The sequence below is a fragment of the Chrysemys picta genome, chromosome 5, assembly GCF_011386835.1.
Source record: "Chrysemys picta bellii isolate R12L10 chromosome 5, ASM1138683v2, whole genome shotgun sequence".
Classification (NCBI taxonomy): Eukaryota; Metazoa; Chordata; order Testudines; family Emydidae; genus Chrysemys; species Chrysemys picta.
The window spans coordinates 141,740,759-141,759,964 of NC_088795.1; the positions used below are offsets into that span (position 1 = coordinate 141,740,759).

The 19,206-nt window shown below is 54.3% G+C and overlaps 1 protein-coding gene across 1 annotated transcript in view; it reads left to right on the forward strand.

Moving 5' to 3' along the window:
- The first annotated feature begins 1,005 nt into the window (after positions 1–1,005).
- Positions 1,006–19,206, forward strand: part of LOC135984083 (dedicator of cytokinesis protein 1-like) — a 36,424-nt gene continuing 18,223 nt past the window's right edge. The window contains 7 exon segments of the mRNA XM_065598525.1: positions 1,006–1,377; positions 1,701–1,759; positions 3,337–3,485; positions 5,541–5,626; positions 6,442–6,598; positions 7,648–7,688; positions 18,794–18,968. Coding sequence (XP_065454597.1) covers positions 1,118–1,377; positions 1,701–1,759; positions 3,337–3,485; positions 5,541–5,626; positions 6,442–6,598; positions 7,648–7,688; positions 18,794–18,968 — 927 coding nt within the window. The 5' untranslated portion in view covers positions 1,006–1,117.

Consider the following 19,206-nt stretch of genomic DNA (forward strand, 5'->3'; position numbering starts at 1 on the left):
ATTAACCATAGGAACAATTTCCTAGACCCACAGTAGAGGTCTCCTTATGGGATGGGGAGCAGGCAGATACTGGACACAGTGTTGATATACGATACTCTAAATGCTCTTTATTGATTATAAAACAAACCTTACTCCACATTCACACCCCAAACATGCTATACCAGAGTCCAAAGGTCAGAATAATCCCGATGGCCAGTCGAGGTTCCTTCCCTCAGGATAAGATCATAGGATGCGGGGAGCCGGCAAAACCACATCTATATCCACACAGGACTCTGGATCAATAAACGAGTCTGATTTGCAGAAAACCTTGGCATCCATTTATAGTCCATTCCATCGCGTCATCGGTTCTTTGCCTTTGTTTACTAGGCCTTCTACTAGGCCTTCACACAATTCCAAAGAGACAATGCTGGGCAGGCCGCCATGATCAGAGGTGTGCCAGTTCCTCCAATTCTTATACCATTTTATATCAGTCCAGCTGGTGGTGTTTCCTTTTCTGATGATTTTCTGTATTTTTCTTGGAACATAAGATTGTTTTTGCACAAATAGTTCTAATAGTCCTTGACCTTAAGTTCTTGCTTCGGTTGCTAACTTGCAATGCACGTATTCATGTCAAGCACACGTCATTCATACCAGGCCTCAGTGACCTATAACATATTACATGGATGTATGAATCACAATATATATTGATATATATCCCAACAAATTCACCCAGGGTCGTGGTGGATTCGCCATCCCTGGTGATTTTTCAATCTAGATTGGATGTTCTTCTAAAATGGGAGTGGGCAAACTATGGCCACAGCCTGGATCAGCCGTTTTAAGCCGGCCCGCAAGCTCCCGCTGGGGAGCTGGGTCAGGGGCCGTACCATGCGGTGAAGTCCCGCTCCAGCCAGGGCACCGAGTTGGGGGCTGTACCGCGCGGCTCTCGAAAGCCGCAGCATGGCCCCTTTCCAAGGGTCGGGGGCCGCGCCACGCCTAGGATCCGGAAAAGGGACATGCCACTCCCCAGTGTAGCCCACCCCTGTTCTAAAAGCTCTGCTCTAGGAATTATTGTGGGGCAGGTCTCTGGGCTGGGCTGTACGGGGCGGGGGGCGGGGAAGGTGCCAGACTAGTGATCACAATGGTCCCTTCTGGCCTCGGAATCTATGAATCTCCTCCCAGCTCGCTCCCCTCCTTCCCCCCGTTCCCTGGCCTTGCCCCACTCCCTCACCTCCGGGTCCCAGCCCCCCACGCATCTGACATCTCTGTAGCCGCCTCTGAGCCCATCTTTCCTTTACAGCTTTGGAACAATTATTTCCACCTGGCAGTTGCCTTCCTCACCCAGGATTCCCTGCAGCTGGAGAACTTCTCTCAGGCGAAGCGCACCACCATCCTTGCCAAGTGAGTCCTGGCCGGGCTCCACTGGGCCCTGGGGGTTCTGGGACCCGGGGGAGCCCATCTTCCATGGCCACAGCCTGGGCTCCTCCGCTGGCCTCAGTAGTTGGAGGTGCCTCCTGACTCTGCCATGGAACCAGGCGGGGGATTCCCTGCTCTCCGGTGAGGCTCTAGGCTGGCTGCATCTGGAGCCTCCATCGAGGATGGGAAGGGGGGTGGATTTGGTGCTGGATTCCTGGCCCTGGTCCCATTCTGCCCTTATTGACACCTGGAATGGTCCAGGCGGCACAGGGGCTGGAGGGAATAATTCCCTCTCCTTGTCGTATCAGGTACGGAGACATGAGAGCCACCATTGGAGCCGCCATCCGGGACATGTGGTACAACCTAGGTGAGACTGGCGCAGGGCAGCTGGAGGCAGCCACTGTCTTGCCAGGGTGGGAAGGGCTTGAGCCATAGGCAGGGCCAGGCTCGGCTGAGCCTGGGGGGCGGGAGTGTAGTCATTTGCAGGATAGCTCTTTGGTTCGTTATGAAATATACTCAAGAAAGCAGAGACCCAACGTCCGGGTTATTGCTATAGACCAGGGATACAGCGCAGCACTCCGGGAAGCCGTCCCACGCAGTCATGTGACATTCACCTTACACAGACGTTAACCCCTAAAGCAGAGGTGGGCAAACTACGGCCCGCAGGCCACATCCGGCCCACGGGACTGTCCTGCCCGGCCCCTGAGCTCCTGGCCCGGGAGGCTCGCCCCCAGCACCTCCCCTGCTGTTCCCCCTCCCCCGCATCCCTCAGGGATGGATAGAGGGCAGGGGAGTTCGGGGGGTGGTCAGAGGGCGGGGGGAACAGGGGGTTGAATGGGGACAGGGGTGCTGGGGGGGCAGTCAGAAAGGAGTGGGGGGGGTTGGATGGGGCGGCGGGGGGCAGTCAGGGGCAGGGGTTCCGGGGGCAGTCAGGGGACAGGGAGTGGGTGTGTGGATGGGGCAGGGGTCCCAGAGGGGCTGTCAGGGAACAGGGGGGGTTGGATGGGGCAGGAGTCCGGGGTGGGGGGCAGATAGGAGGTGGGGCAGGGCCAGGACCCCCTCCCCTAACCGGCCCTCCATTCAATTTATGAAACCCGATGCGGCCCTCAGGCCAAAAAGTTTGCCCACCCTGCCCTAAAGCCATCTCTTTGTGCCCTGCCTGTTTACAAGTAAAAGATACATCAGCCAATACAAGGAGTGCCAATCAGTTTTCCGCCTTGGCTTTCTGGTCCCTGGCATGCCCCTTGTCTCTGTTCTGAACACATGCAGTCCAGGTACCGAGGGGCATGAAGGACCTGCTAGGTCTGCACTAGGGCAGAACAGTCGTAGGTCTCATCCCCTTTGGGACGTTCCAGTACTGGCCTGCGAGAACAGTTCCCTACCTTTCGGTTCGGCAGCTAGAGCAGCCTCCCCGCAGGAGCCTGGCAGACAGCGCGCACAGCTGGGGCTCCTGGCTCTTTGCATTTTTCTCCGCAAGCCAGCCAAACAGAGACAGTCCGGGGCTGGACTAGCCAAGGGGCTGTGGGGCAGGACTGAGGGGCACCAGTAGAGCGGTGTGGGGTGGAGAGCAAGACTGGAGCAGCGGGGACACTACAGAGAGTGACTGAATTCGATCTCCTGTCCTGAGCTGGACCCACACGGGTGTGCAGCTGAGAATGCCCTTGCGAGGCAGCCCCACTCCCTGTCTGTCTGTCCCTTACCCCTGTTGCCAATTGTCATTCTCCTGGATGCTGCTGTCTCCGGGGCAGGACCCGTCTGGGTGCCTCAGAAAGGTGTGTAATCTGCTAGTATCCCGCAGGGCGATATCACCACTCCCCCAAGGTGATCCTGTCCCCAGACTGCTGCCCACAGCAGGGAGGAGCGGGTGCTCCCCCCATGGGGAGAGGGGAGGGGTCCTGGGAGAGCAATTCCCTTCCTACCAGTCCCTTCCTGCCCCTGCCTCAGGCCATCACAAGATTCGGTTTATCCCTGGCATGGTGGGCCCCATCCTGGAGATGACGCTGGTGCCCGAGCTGGAGCTGCGCAAATCCACCATCCCCATCTTCTTCGACATGATGCTGTGCGAGTACCAGCTGACCAAGGCCTTCAGCATGGTGCGTACTGGGCCCCAGGGAGTCTGGGGCCAGCAGGGTGCAAGGAGGGGGCGTGCAAGGCACGGGTGGCAGCGTGCAGCCAGCCGTAGTCACCAGGCAAACGAGCAGGGTGCAAGGAGGGGATGTGCAAGGCATGGGTGGCAGTGTGCAGCCAGCCGTAGTCACCAGGCAAACGAGCAGGGTGCAGAAGGGGATGTGCAAGGCACGGGTGGCAGCGTGCAGCCAGCCGTAGTCACCAGGCAAAGGATGAGCGCAGCCCTGGGCTAGGAGGCATGCTGCGGTGTGATCCCCTCCCACGGGGGTCTGTGCTGCTCCCAGCACCTGACCAGTATGACAGGGAGTGGGGGGAGGCCCTGGGAAGAGAAAGCACCAGGGCCAGGGACCGGCTGGAGAGATGAGGCACAGGGCCTGTCACCTTCCCCCTCAGCCGTGACCCAGCTGGCCCCGACAGGAACGCAGCTCTCTTCAGCCCCTGCCCCTGGTCCCAGGCCCGAAAACTGAGCCTCTTGGCCCTGGCGCGCCCCTCGCCCTCCCTTCCTGGGGACACGGGCCGAGCCCCTCCCCTGAGCGTGACCCTCGCCCTCCCTTCCCAGGGACTCGGGCCGAGCCCCTCCCCCGAGTGTGACCCTCGCCCTCCGTTCCCCACAGGGCTGAGCCCCTCCCCCGAGTGTGACCCTCGCCCTTCCTTCCCGGGGACACGGGCTGAGCCCCTCCCCCACGCGTGACCCTCGCCCTCCCTTCCCGGGGACATGGGCCGTGCCCCTCCCCCGAGTAACTCTCGCCCTCCCTTCCCGGGGATATGGGCTGAGCCCTTCACCCTCTGTTCCCAGGGACATGGGCTGAGCCCCTCCCCCGAGCGCGCCCCTCGCCCTCCCTTCCCGGGCACATGGGCCGAGCCCCTCCCCCGAGCGCGCCCCTCGCCCTCCCTTCCCGGGGACACGGGCCGAGCCCCTCCCCCGAGCGTGACCCTCGCCCTCCCTTCCCAGGGACACAGGCCGAGGCTCTCCCCCGAGCATGACCCTCGCCCTCCCTTCCCGGGGACACGGGCCAAGCCCCTCCCCTGCGCGTGACCCTCGCCCTCCCTTCCCGGGGACACAGGCCGAGGCTCTCCCCCAAGCATGACCCTCGCCCTCCCTTCCCGGGGACATGGGCCGTGCCCCTTCCCCGCGCATGACCCTCGCCCTCCCTTCCCCACAGGGCCAAGCCCCTCCCCCGAGCACCCCTTGCCCTCCCTGCCTGGGGACTCCAGCTCCACCCTCCCCAGAAGTAGCCCATCTGGAGGTGCTGGTGCTGGTGCTGGCTCTCGCTGGAGACTTACATGCCACCCTTAGCGCACTGCTCTGTAGCCAGGCTGAGAGGATCCCCATGGCTGTGTCTCCCCGCTTCCCCCCCATGGCTTTTGTTTCGGGACCCCGGACCGAGGGAGGGGCGGAACAGCCCAGCCTTGCCGTGTTTTGCCCTAGTTGGCGACACACCGGTTTGGGGGTCACTGATTTCCACATGTGTTCTCCGGGGCCCTGGGGTTAGATCAGGCCTTTTCCTTGGGACTCATTCGGCCTGGGCCGCCCATTTTCCCACTTGTGGCCACACTTGTCAGAGAACTGGTCCCGGAGGGACTCGAGAGCTCAGCCAGTCCGTGCCCTGCGCCGAGCAGGACGTGCTCCGCTCCCACCCGCCTCTCACAGCTGAGCTCACAATGGGAGGACCTGTCAGCCCAGTTAGCACCACCAGCCCTGCCCGGAGTCTCCTGGCCCAGCCTCCCGGGGCTGAGGGGCAGGGCAGGGAGCTCCCCAGGGCAGTGGCCCTGCACCCCCCGAGGCTGTCGTGGGGCGTGGCTGGGGATGCTGAGAAGGAAATGGGCTGGAGGGAGCCCCAGGAATGGGCTTGAGACCCACAGGCTGGGAGGCAGTGCGAGGGTCTAGTCTAGCCCCCGGCGAGATCAGGATTAGACACCAGTCTGGCCCAGGCCCCGGGCAGGGGTTTCTGCAGCTGCAGCCCCCGGGCGCCCCGAGCTCGGCAGTGCCCCAGCCCGGCTCACGCTGCCCCTCTCCGCAGTTCGAGGACGAGATCCTGCGCAAGCTGGACAGCGAAGTGGAGGGAGGCCGTGGGGATGAGCAGTACAAGCAGCTCTTCCAGAGCATGTGAGTCTCTGCCCTGCCTGGCCCCACCTCCCATCTGCCCCTGGATGGGGGGTCTGGCCCCTGCTACAGCAGTTCACACCCCTCCCCACGTGCCCCCGCTGCTCTGGGCTGGAATTGCCCTCAGCAGCTGCCAGCCGGAGCGCTGGAACCAAGGACAGTTTGTTACTGCTTCACTGCCAGCTCCAAACCGGAGCCTGCCCAGCCAGCGCTCCTGCCCCACAGCGCCCCCCGCAGGGCACCCCTGGGAGCCCCGACCCTCTCCCAGCGCACAAACCGGAGCCTGCACAGCCAGCGCTCCTGCCCCACAGCGCCCCCCACAGGGCACCCCGGGGAGCCCCGACCCTCTCCCCTCTCCCAGCGCACAAACCGGAGCTGCACAGCCAGCACTCCTATCCCACAGCGCCCCCCGCAGGGCACCCCTGGGAGCCCCGACCCTCTCCCCTCGCCCAGCTCACAAACCGGAGCCTGCCCAGCCAGCGCTCCTGCCCCACAGCGCCCCCCGCAGGGCACCCCGGGGAGCCCCGACCCTCTCCCAGCGCACAAACCGGAGCCTGCCCAGCCAGCGCTCCTGCCCCATGACAGCGCCCCCCGCAGGCACCCCAGGGAGCTCCCCCCACAGCCAGTTCCCGCCCCACCCCCACAGTGCCCCCTACTGGGAGAGGCCAGGCTGGAGGAGCTGTCATTTCCACAAGCGAGCTAACCCCTTTTTGTTGCTGTATGGAATGGGCCTGGCCTGCACGGGGCTCCCGGCCAGGGCAGAGGGGTGGGTGGATGCTGAGGGGAACAGGGGTGTGACTCCTTCTGTTCTCCTCCAGCCTCCTCAGCTGCTGCCAGAATCACCCCCAGCTGGCCAAGCCCAGTGAGAAGTTCGTGGCCCTGGTCACGGGCCTCCTGGAGCGGTTGCTGGACTATCGCGCTGTCATGAACGACGAGAACAAGACCTACAGCATGAGCTGCACCGTCAACCTGCTGGTGGGTCCCCGGCCGCGTGCCCCGCCGGGCAGCTGAGCATCTCCCAGGCAGCTCCCGCCCCCCAGCCCGGCGTCCCCCGCCCTCCAGCCTGGTGTCTCCCCGCTGGCATCCCCCGCCCCCCAGCCCGGCGTCCCCCGCCCTCCAGCCTGGTGTCTCCCCGCTGGCATCCCCCGCCCCCCAGCCCGGCGTCCCCCGCCCTCCAGCCTGGTGTCTCCCCGCTGGCATCCCCCGCCCCCCAGCCCGGCGTCTCCCGCCCTCCAGCCTGGTGTCTCCCCGCTGGCATCCCCCGCCCCCCAGCCCAGCGTCTCCCCGGGCAGATCCTGTCCCCCAGCCTGGCATCCGCCGCCCCCCAGCCCAACATCTCCCAGGGCAGCTCCTGCCCCCCAGACAGTGTGACAGGCCTGCCATGCCCCATGGTGCATGAGGCTGTGTGGCCAGATGGGGCATACGGTGACAAGGGAAGCTTTTCCCCTTGCTGCCCTCAGGCCTGAGGGGGGACTGGACATGGCCCATCTGGGGAAGGCAGAGACACGTCCTGTCCCTCAGGTACCAGCCCCCCTTCCTTGAAGCACATGTGGGGATAGACTTGCCCCTCCCTCGCTACCCCGGGCAGCCCCTGCAGTACCGAGCCCTGAGAACTGGCCCCTGACACGTCTGGTAGCAGGGACATTTACACGGGGCAGTGGCTTCAGCAGGAGAGGCCCAGGCACCCCACGGCCCCGTGGGCAGGGGTGACCCTGTTCAAATCCCTGCTCCACGTCTGGCAGAGGGGGAATTGAACCTGGGGCTCCCAAAGCCTGGGGGAGCATCTCCCATTGGCTAGTTCTGGCAGGTCCCCACCTATCGCTGGCTTCCGTGGGACCCACTCTCAGGGGCCTGGCTCTGCCCATCCATTGTGTGGGGAGCTGGGCGCCCTCTTCTGGGCTGCGGATCCCATGGGGTGGCAGGCGCCTACACACAGGCACCGATATCCCTCTGTGGATCCAGCCCAGAGCTCTTTAGTGCCTCCTCCACCAGTCACCTTCCTCCATCTGCTCTTCCTTCCCCAGAACTTCTACAAGGAAATCGACCGCCGGGCCATGTACATCAGGTGAGAGCCGTGTGCCCCGGGGGGGGAGGGGGTCCGTGAGAGCCATGCCCGAGGGTCTGTGAGAGCCGTGTGCCCCGGGGGTCCGTCCCTATATGCCCAGGCAGGGCCCATCCCACCTCCAGCACAGCATCCTGTGGCCTCCACCCCAATGGGCTTTGCTCACAAGCAGAATAAGATGGTGGTTCTCAGTAGCTGCCCTGCAGCCCCCTGGGTGCATCATGCCCTGGAACAGAGGTTCAGCAGCTAGAAAGGACAGAGATTGTGAACTGACAAAAATGCCAGGTTCACCAGGATTCAAACGCTGTACGACGTGCAGAGAAGTGATGCCGGCATCCAATGGACACACTCAATGTGTCCGTTGCTTGCAGGAGATGCACAAACCCCAGAAACGTGCCCATTGTAATAAGTCAAAGCCCAGGCTCATAGAGATAGAGACCTGAGGCTAAAACTCATCTTGATGGAGAAATCACTATGGCCCGCCTCTGATCTGGGGCAGGAAACTCCCTCCCAGCAGAGATCATCAAACATTTTAACGGCAGGGTCTCCTGAGACTGATTCCTCAAAAAAACAAGTGTCCTCATGGCCTCAGAGAGAGCAGACCAGAAGGAAATGGTCTCCCACTAGACTGCTTTCCTTGGTGCCGACCTCACAGCTGCTCAGCACTTAAAACTCTCCGGGAACCTCCAGCACCACTTGTGCAGTGGCCTCTGCCGAAACAAAGTGCTCCGGTGCGGAGTCGAGGGGCTCTAAGCCTACGCCCTCCATCAAGGAACCATCGATGACGCTGAAGGAGACAGCACCGACAGTCACTCTGCTAACTATGCCTCCTCCCACTGTTACTATTACAATGGCACCGACAAAGACCACAACAGCATCGGCACCGACTGCTACACCATCAACACAATCAGCACCGACCTCGTCGGCACCAAAGCTCCTGACACCACACCGTTTTCTGCCCCAGAAAGATCTATTTGTCTCCTCGATACCAGAGTCCCCACTTCTGGACATCGAAGGCTCCTCAGCGCGTGCAGTACCGGAGCAACCGTTATCTCGGATAGCCCCTCCAATCTCAAGTGAAGAGGACGACGAGGAAAAAGGGATGTTCTCACCTCACCATTCCTCCCTGAACAGAACACCTATGACAGCTGGACCACTATGATCAAGGTCCACATAGGGGCACGAAATACCACCATGGTATGGGCATCCGTGGATGGGACCACCCATGCCTTTCCCCACAAACTGGCCGTATTGGGACCAATGGGGGTCTTACAGAAGACACTACAGCAGACTCAGGGGTGAAAGTGAGCTGGTACGGGCTGATATGGCGTACCGGTAAGAACCCGCTGTGACAATGCGGTTCTGGCGGAACCCAACTGAGAGTGCCAACTCAGGACAAATTGCTCAAATAGGGCAGTTACAGCCCAAGGCTGGGGGTTTTTCCACCTCTAAGGCAAACCAAACCAGCCAGACTAGGAGGCCTTTGGTCTCACCCCACTGGCTAACCGCAAGTCTCACAAGCAATCTCCTTAGACACTCCAGTTTCCCAGTATTACCACCAGTGCCACTTGTTATGGGGACAAATGGTTATGAAAACCAATACCCCAGTAAAAGAAAAAGGTTCTCCTGATCCCAAAGGACCAAGCCCCAGACCCAGGTCAATATACAAATCAGATCTTACCCACAAATCACGCTGTTGCCAATCCTTCAGAATCTAAAATCTAAAGGTTTATTCATAAAAGGAAAAAGATAGAGATGAGAGTTAGAATTGGTTAAATGGAATCAATTCCATACAGTAATGGCAAAGTTCTTGGTTCAGGCTTGCAGCAGCGATGGAATAAACTGCAGGTTCAAATCAAGTCTCTGGAATACATCGCCCGCTGGGATGGGTCCTCAGTCCTTTGTTCAGAGCTTCAGCTTGTAGCAAAGTTCCTCCAGAGATATGAAGCAGGATTGAAGACCAGATGGAGATGAGGCATCAGCCTTATATAGTCTTTTCCAGGTGTAAAAACACCTCTTTGTTCTTACTGTGGAAAATTACAGCAAAATGGAGTCTGGAGTCACATGGGCAAGTCCCTGCATACTTTGCTGAGTTACAAGGCGTATCTGCCTTCTCTCAATGGGTCCATTGTATAGCTGATGGTCCTTAATGGGCCATCAAGCAGGCTAGGCAGAGCTAACACCAGTTTGTCTGGGATGTCACCCAGCAGCATAGCATAAGTTTGAAATACAGACAGTATAGAGCCAATATTTATAACTTCAACTAGAAAATTGATACACACATATAGACAGCATAATCATAACCAGTAAACCATAACCTTGTCTTAGACACCCCATTTGACCCCCTTTATACAAGATTTGCATGCCACTACAGGACCTTGGTTGCAACAATGATCTATATGGTCCCAGATTATATCAATAACGTCACACCCCCAACGCAAAATTGATGCAGGAAGGGATGACACAAACATCACTGACTGCATCCCAAGCGCTCCCCATCCTTGAGTTTATCTCACTACGGCTAGTATTGGGGTTAGAAGCCATATCAGAGTAGAACAGAAATGGTTTATCAAAATTGTGTTCAACAACAAAACAATCCTCTTTACAAACTCAAGGTAAAACTTGGTTAGAACAATAGTGGATTGGATCTGCTCTTGCAGCATGGTTCCTGTATGTCTCATGTGACCTTGCCAAGAGCTAAAGAAAACAGCTACTTTATTCATACAAGCTCGGGCAAATGTTTGGAACCCAATTAACATCAAATAAATGCAGATATTAATGATGTTTATAGTACAGGAATCTTGGCATTTAGCCGTGAAAGCAATATGGTAGTGTGCCTTAGTTTCCCTTCTCATACAGCACATTAGGTCTGGAATGTCTTTTCTCCTGTGAAAAGTTCCAATACTGTTTATAGGCATCAACTGTGAAACATCAGTATAACAAGGCCTTTTAACATAAAGTGTGTTTTCATGTATTCCTTTTAACATGTTCAAGGGATTTTCCAACAGATTAGGAACATTGTACATTCTTACAGTTCTTGGTAATAGCAACACATTAGTTACAAAATCACCATTAGCATTAACAACAAATCCATTGCAAGTGTCCATCTACAATTATGGTTGTCATGCCACACCTTTGGCTCAATACCATTGGAGTTTGGGCATTTTAGGGTTAACCTGTTGCTTCCCTTTGCAAAATTCAGTTTTCTCTTTCCTCCTTGTCCTGCAGGATCAAACCCTGATTTTTCTTGCTTACCAGAATTTACTGGCTGATGGGGTGGGCTCTCTGTGCTAACAACTATTAGCAAGTCCTTCCCCTCCCAGCCAGACAAGTAATTTGCATTACCACAGACAGAAGCCAGTCCACCAGTTTTCATATCCTTAACTGCTATCATTTCCAAGGCTGGACTCTGTCTTAAAGAGATACCACACAAATCCAAAGAGTTTGAGGGTGAGAGTTTGCTTGCTCTCCCCTGCATCCTCAAGCATTTAGCCATAAAACTGTTCTGCTTTGAAACACCAGTAACCAAATCTGTCCTCAGACCCTGAAGCACAGACTGCTCACTTAAAGAATTAGAATGGAGACATTCCTGTTCCAACACCATTGTCTTCCCAACAAGCTGGCTAAACACAGCCACTTGGTTATAGGGTTGCTCAACTTTCTTAACAGCTTTTGCTCCGAGACCTTCTCAAAACTACCCACACTGGATCTTTCGAAAGGAAAGTCAGTGGATCCATTCACAACAGAAAATTTCTGGCTGTTAGGAACCGAAATTTCCTTTATTAAATCACTTTCACACCCTTCAGTTTCAGGAAACTGCTTGCACAGATTACCATGAGGATTCCTTTCCCCAGGAGCTTTTCTAAGCAGCAAATCACCCCTCACAGAAATTTTGCCCTTACCCTCTTCACCTAGGGCTTGCTCTAAAGGAACACTTTTCTGAGCAACAACAGACTTTTTCTGGGTCTTACTTACATCCAGGATCACCTTTGGCCCATCAGGCAGATTTTTACACAATCCCCTTTCAGGCAAACCCATAGATTTCCTAGATAAAAGGTTAGAAACATTTCCCTTCCCTTTGCCACACACAAGTTCAGGAATCCTTTCCTTCTTGTTACAAGTTTCCACACCATCAGTAGATAACACAACCAAATCACCTTCATGCTCTCCTTGTGCCCTGGCTAGGGTATTACCCGGATTAGACAGAGTTGCTACACCCTTTACCAACCACACACTAGCAATAGGCAAAATATAAGCACCAGAATTGTCTGGTCTCTGGGATTTTGCTAAGACACTAACTGGATGCAACTTAGTTACAATGCCATTCTCCCCAGCAGACACAGACTTAGGACCATTCCCATCCTGGGCTTTAGTTGAATTCAGAACCAATTCTGAGACAACTGCACTATTCTCAACCATCACAGGCTGAAAGGCACCTTCTGTCTGCTCCACAGACAAAGACGAGCTGGAGACACCTTTTTTACCAGACACATAGCTCAGGATTTCATTTCCCTTGTCCCAGCACACAGGGCTGTTCACAGACAACTGCTTGGAGACTGAGGTAGCTTCCTCCATAGGCAAGTCAATACCCCTGACAGATACAGGCACATTTCCTTCACTATCACTATTCTCCACACAGGAAACAGGTAAGGTATAGGTTTCAGAGTAGCAGCCGTGTTAGTCTGTATCCGCAAAAAGAAGAACAGGAGGACTTGTGGCACCTTAGAGACTAACAAATTTATTAGAGCATAAGCTTTCGTGGACTACAGCCCACTTCTTCGGATGCAGCCGAAGAATTGGGCTGTAGTCCACGAAAGCTTATGCTCTAATAAATTTGTTAGTCTCTAAGGTGCCACAAGTCCTCCTGTTCTTCTTTTTTTGTAAGGTATAGGGACATTCATCTTCCACTATCCCTGCCTTCCCAAACTGCTGACTAGACAAAGCCATCAGCTCACAAGGCTGCCCAGGCTCCTCCAAACTTTTCCTGCCTTCCTCTCCTTTGTCCCAGCACACAGGGCTGATTACAGACAAAGACTGGGAGAGTGGGGCAGCTTCCTTACCAGGCACCTTGCCACTCCCAACCGATAAACTGCTCTTTTTACTACACTGAGCCACTGCCAGCAAATCACAGTTACCCTTTTCAGGTTCACTTTTGCAAGCTGTACTAGCCACCAATGCATCACCCATCAAAAATCCACCCTTTCCTTCCTCAGTTAGGGCTTCCACTTGACCATCCACTTTAATCTGCTCCAGAGAAACATTTTCCTGCCCAATAAGATTTTGCTGCTCTTGATTTAACTCCAGATTCACTTCTGAGACACTAGACCGACATTCAGAAACTTCCTTTACAGACAAATAGCTCTTCTCAGACAAACCTTTGGAGCAACCCTCCCCAGGCAAATCATTGCCCACAATAGACACAGGTTTAAGATTATTCCTGTCCTGTGACTGGCTACCTGGACTGAACAAAGCTTTAACATTTTCCCCAATCTAAAGATCCTTAGGCAATAACTTTTTTACACCAGCTATAACTTCATGCTTAGCACCATTCCATTCAAGGTGGATTCTGGCTAAAGGCACGCTTACAGTAAACTCATAGAGGACTACAACATTCACACTCTGATTTGGTAAATAATCTTCCTCTTTGACAAGATCTGCTTTAACAAGAGTGATGTTAGAAACCATAATTTGCCCTAAACAGCTTTTACCATTGACTTTTACATTCTCTGTGAATTTTTCATTACCACTCCCATACAGAGCATTGGCACAAGTTATGGAGCCACTCTTTACTGAACACACAGTAAAAGCATTTACATAAAAGGTGGCAGAATTGGGGTACATTTGGTTACACCCAGACAACTGCTCAGAGTTATACAACATACCAACATTGTTATAAACCGGACTTTCAAGAGGATACAATTTCTGCTTTTCTTTCCTTGCTTTTTTGACTGGGAACTGAAATCTTTGCACTTTTGCCTCAGCTTCTAGTTCCTGCAATCGAATTTCTGCCAGTCTTTGTTCATGCTCAAGTTGCAGTTTACTTGCTGCCTTTTGCTTTTCAATTGCTTCTGCCTTCTGATCACTGGCCATTAACAGATCTCTCAGTTCTTGATTTGTAGCTTTCTTTCTAAAGCTTATCCCCATTTCTGAACACAAATCTTTCAGGGCTTTTTTGTCAAGGCCTCATATGCTCTTTGCTCACCCATTGTAACTGCTCTTTAACCAACCAAACTCTCAATCCCAAAATTCAAATTTGGATAATGTGGGGTTCTGACCCAAAGCTTAATTGACCTGGTTCTGTGGATCCAAGCACGACTACGCCACTGTGACAATGCGGTTCTGGCGGAACCCAACTGAGAGTGCCAACTCAGGACAAATTGCTCAAATAGGGCAGTTACAGCCCAAGGCTGGGGTTTTTTCCACCTCTAAGGCAAACCAAACCAGCCAGACTAAGAGGACTTCGGTCTCACCCCACTGGCTAACCACAAGTCTCACAAGCAATCTCCTTAGACACTCCAGTTTCCCAGTATTACCACCAGTGCCACTCGTTATGGGGACAAATGGTTATGAAAACCAATACCCCAGTAAAAGAAAAAAGGTTCTCCTGATCCCAAAGGACCAAGCCCCAGACCCAGGTCAATATACAAATCAGATCTTACCCACAAATCACGCTGTTGCCAATCCTTCAGAATCTAAAATCTAAAGGTTTATTCATAAAAGGAAAAAGATAGAGATGAGAGTTAGAATTGGTTAAATGGAATCAATGACATACAGTAATGGCAAAGTCTTGGTTCAGGCTTGCAGCAGCGATGGAATAAACTGCAGGTTCAAATCAAGTCTCTGGAATACATCCCCCGCTGGGATGGGTACTCAGTCCTTTGTTCAAAGCTTCAGCTTGTAGCAAAGTTCCTCCAGAGGTATGAAGCAGGATTGAAGACCAGATGGAGATGAGGCATCAGCCTTATATAGTCTTTTCATAGAATCATAGAATCATAGATTATAGGACTGGAAGGGACCTCGAGAGGTCATCGAGTCCAGTCCCCTGCCCGCATGGCAGGACCAAATACTGTCTAGACCATCCCTGATAGACATTTATCTAACCTACTCTTAAATATCTCCAGAGACGGAGATTCCACAACCTCCCTAGGCAATTTGTTCCAGTGTTTAACCACCCTGACAGTTAGGAATTTTTTCCTAATGTCCAACCTAGACCTCCCTTGCTGCAGTTTAAACCCATTGTTTCTGGTTCTATCCTTAGAGGCTAAGGTGAACAAGTTCTCTCCCTCCTCCTCATGACACCCTTTTAGATACCTGAAAACTGCTATCATGTCCCCTCTCAGTCTTCTCTTCTCCAAACTAAACAAACCCAGTTCTTTCAGCCTTCCTTCATAGGTCATGTTCTCAAGACCTTTAATCATTCTTGTTGCTCTTCTTTGGACCCTTTCCAATTTCTCCACATCTTTTTAAAATGCGGCGCCCAGAACTGGACACAATACTCCAGCTGAGGCCTAACCTGAACACCTCTTTGTTCTTACTGTGGAAAATTACAGCAAAATGGAGTCTGGAGTCACATGGGCAAGTTCCTGCATACTTTGCTGAGTCTCAAGGCGTATTTGCCTTCTCTCAATGGGTCCATTGTATAGCTGATGGTCCTTAATGGGCCATCAAGCAGGCTAGGCAGAGCTAACACCAGTTTGTCTGGGATGTCACCCAGCAGCATAGCATAAGTTTGCCATACAGATAGTATAGAGCCAATATTTATAACTTCAACTACAAAATTGATACGCACATATAGACAGCATAATCATAACCAGCAAACCATAACCTTGTCTTAGACACCCCATTTGACCCCCTTTATACAAGATTTGCATGCCACTACAGGACCTTGGTTGCAACAATGATCTATATGGTCCCAGATTATATCAATAACGTCACACCCGCACCAGCCCGTACCCAGCCCACATTAAAGCGCTGCCGCGGCAAAGGACCCTGCAACGCTTTAACATCCCTGCCCCTTTTGCCCCCCCTCAGCCGCCGACAGCCGGAGTGGGGGCAAAGGGAGCACCTGCCCCGGGGCTGGCGATTTAAAAGGGCCTGGGGCTCCAGATGCCACTGTCACGGTAGCAGCAGCGGCGTCCGGAGCCCCGGGCCCCTTAAATCGCCACTGGAGCCCCGGGCAGCGCGGGCCAGATGGCCTGGAAGGGCTGGCTGGGGGATGCTGACCCCCAGCCCTGCCCCTTCCGCCCAAGGCTCCGCCCCTTCTGGGGGCCAGAACCGGCCCCAGCCCCATACCAGTAAGTGACTGGAGTTACTTTCACCCCTGAGCAGACCCCCCAGCCCACGCAGGGAAGGCATTAGTCTCCACCTTCACCGTCGGAGACTTTTAACAACTGATCCGAGGGAGGAACCCATAGAAGAAGAGGAAGAGTGTCGTGCACTTGACACTTCGCCAAACATGAATAACTCTCCAAATGAGGCAATAATGCCCCCATCCCCAACCACTATGACTTCAACCACTTTCAGGACTTGTTCAAAAGGGTGGCTGATTATCTAAAAATTCTTCTTGAAGAAGTACCAGAAGCCCAACATGTATTACTGGACATTTTGCAGACATCTTCATCATCCAAGATAGCACTGCCAATCCATGGGGCGCTAATGGAACCTCCTAAACGTATGGCACGCTCCAGCCACCGTACCACCTACCTGCAAGAGGGCTGACAAAAAGTACTATGGCCCCTCAAAGGGAACAGAATTTTTATTCACCCATCCAGCACCCAACTCACTGGTTGTGGAGGCGGCCAGCCAGAGAGGGAAACAACACCACTATAGGTCAGCACCCACTGATAAGGACAGTAAGAGGTTGGACTTATTTGGCCACAAAGTATATTCTTCCTCCACCCTCCAATTTAGAGTGGCAAACTATGCGGCACTACTAGCCAAATATAATCACAGAAACTATGCAACATTTTTGGACTTTATTAATGATATAAAGGAAAAAAAAGAGGCCAATTTAAATCACTGGTCTCGGAAGGGCAAATGATAGCGAGGACAGCCCTGCAGGCATCCCTAGATGTAGCCGACACAGCTGCTAGATCTCCTGCTATTGCTGTGGTCATGCAATGGGCGTTGTGGTTGAACTCTTCAGAGTTTCCCCGAGAAATACAATCTACAGATGAAGCCCTCTGTCACAGACTCACAGATCGTGCCCACTCTTGGCCCTGTGTGGTCCATGGGGGGTGCCCCTTTTAGTGAGACAGCCCTTCTCGGGGGTCCACTCTCTCCCGGGGTCAGGCCCCTCCACCTCCTGGATCCGCACCTCTCGGAGCCCTAGCACACCTGTTTCTCGCCGTGGGCCCCCTCAGGGAGTCCACGCGCTCTGGACCCCCCGGGCCTCCACCCCCAAAGGGGTTGATGTCACCCTGTTCTCTAGACTGGAGTGACTCTCAGCCAGCATGAAACAGGAGGGTTTCTTGAAAATTCTCTTTGGGCTAATTACCCTGGAGCTTCCCCCGGCCCCTCTGCACAGCCTGGCCCTGCCCCGCTGGGGAGGAGATGGAGGGAGGGTGGCTGTGACGGGTTGGATCACAGAAACCCCCTTGGGAGCTGCCAATTGATGTGCCAGGACTACTTCTGCCCCTGCTTTCCCTGCCAGCTCGGGACCCCAGCACTCTGTCTTGCTGAGCCAGACACGCCCATCTGCTCCAACAAAGACCCAGGGTCTGAATTACTTGCCTCAAAGCTGCAGGTTTACCTGAAAGCAGCTAACAGAAGTGTGCTTGTCTTTAGCACTCAGATGCCCAACTCCCAATGGGGTCTAAAACCCAAATAAATCTGTTTTACCCTGCATAAAGCTTATGCAGAGTAAACTCATAAATTGTTTGCCCTCTATAACACTGATAGAGAGATATGCACAGCTGTTTGCTCCCCCAGGTATTAATACATACTCTGAGTTAATTAATATGTAAAAAGTGATTTTATTAAATACAGAAAGTAGGATTTAAGTGGTTCCAAGTAGTAACAGACAAAACAAAGTGAATTACCAAGTAAAATAAAATAAAACACACCAGTCTATGTCTAATCCAACTGAATACAGATAAAATCCTCACCAGTTCCAGAATGCTCCCTTTTACAGACTAATTTCCTTCTAGTCTGGGTCCAGTAATCACTCACACCCCCTCTAGTTACTGTCCTTTGTTCCAGTGTCTTTCAGGTATCTTTGGGGGTGGAGAGGCTCCTTCTTTAGCCAGCTGAAGACAAAATGGAGGGGTCTCCCAGGGGTTTAAATGGACTGTCTCTTGTGGGTGGAGACCCCCTCCTCTCTCCTATGCAAAGTCCAGCTCCAAGATGGAGTTCTGGAGTCACCTGGGCAAGTCACATGTCCCCTGCATGACTCACAGTTTTTACAGGCAGAAGCCATTGCCCACATGGTATCTTGAATGTCTCCAGGAAGACTTCTCATGTGGATTGGAGCATTCCAAGATGCATTGTTCCTTAAGTGCTTCCTGACTGGGCACTTAACTTGCGAATCCTTTCTCCAGGAACTGACCAAATGCTCTACTAAGGTTATTTAGAAATCAAGCCAGTACACGGCCAGTATTCATAAATTCGAGTACAAAAATGATACATGCATACAAATAGGAGGAATAGATTCAGTAGATCATAACCTTTACAGAGATATGTTACATGGCATATGTAGCATAAAACACATTCTAGTTATGTTATATATATTATATTCATATGCATATTTCCATAAAGCCTTATGGGTGGCACCGTCACAGTGGCTCTGGCTTTTCCTGGAGCCCGTGTGACTCCAGGGGCTGTGGAGTCAGCGCTCTGGGCGGTGCGCAGACCAGTGCACCAGCACCCCCTGGCCCGGGGGAAGCCTGGGAGATGCTGCAGGGGCGCAGAGCCCTGTGCATAGCCGCCAGAGCGAGGTGGGGCTGCTGCCATCTTTCCCACCCTGGGTATGGCCTGGTACCAGCCCCGCTGCAGGGTGAGCAGGCCAGGGGCGTGGGCCCGGGTTAGCTCAGCCTCCCCTGCGGCCCAGCACGGGCACCACCCTGCAGTGGAACCACGGAGTGCTAACCCCGGGCTGCGCTCGCTCCCAGGTACCTGTACAAGCTCAAGGAGCTGCACGTCAGCTACGAAAACTACACGGAGGCGGCCTACACCCTGCTGCTGCACGCGCGGCTCCTCAAGGTACTGGGGGGGGACCTGCTGCTGCACGCGCGGCTCCCCAAGGTACTGGGGGGGGACCTGCTGCTGCACGCGCGGCTCCTCAAGGTACTGGGGGGGGGGGGACCTGCTGCTGCACGCGCGGCTCCTCAAGGTACTGGGGGGGGGGGGAACCTGCTGCTGCACGCGCGGCTCCTCAAGGTACTGGGGGGGACCTGCTGCTGCACGCGCGGCTCCTCAAGGTACTGGGGGGGGGAACCTGCTGCTGCACGCGCGGCTCCTCAAGGTACTGGGGGGGGGACCTGCTGCTGCACGCGCGGCTCCTCAAGGTACTGGGGGGGGACCT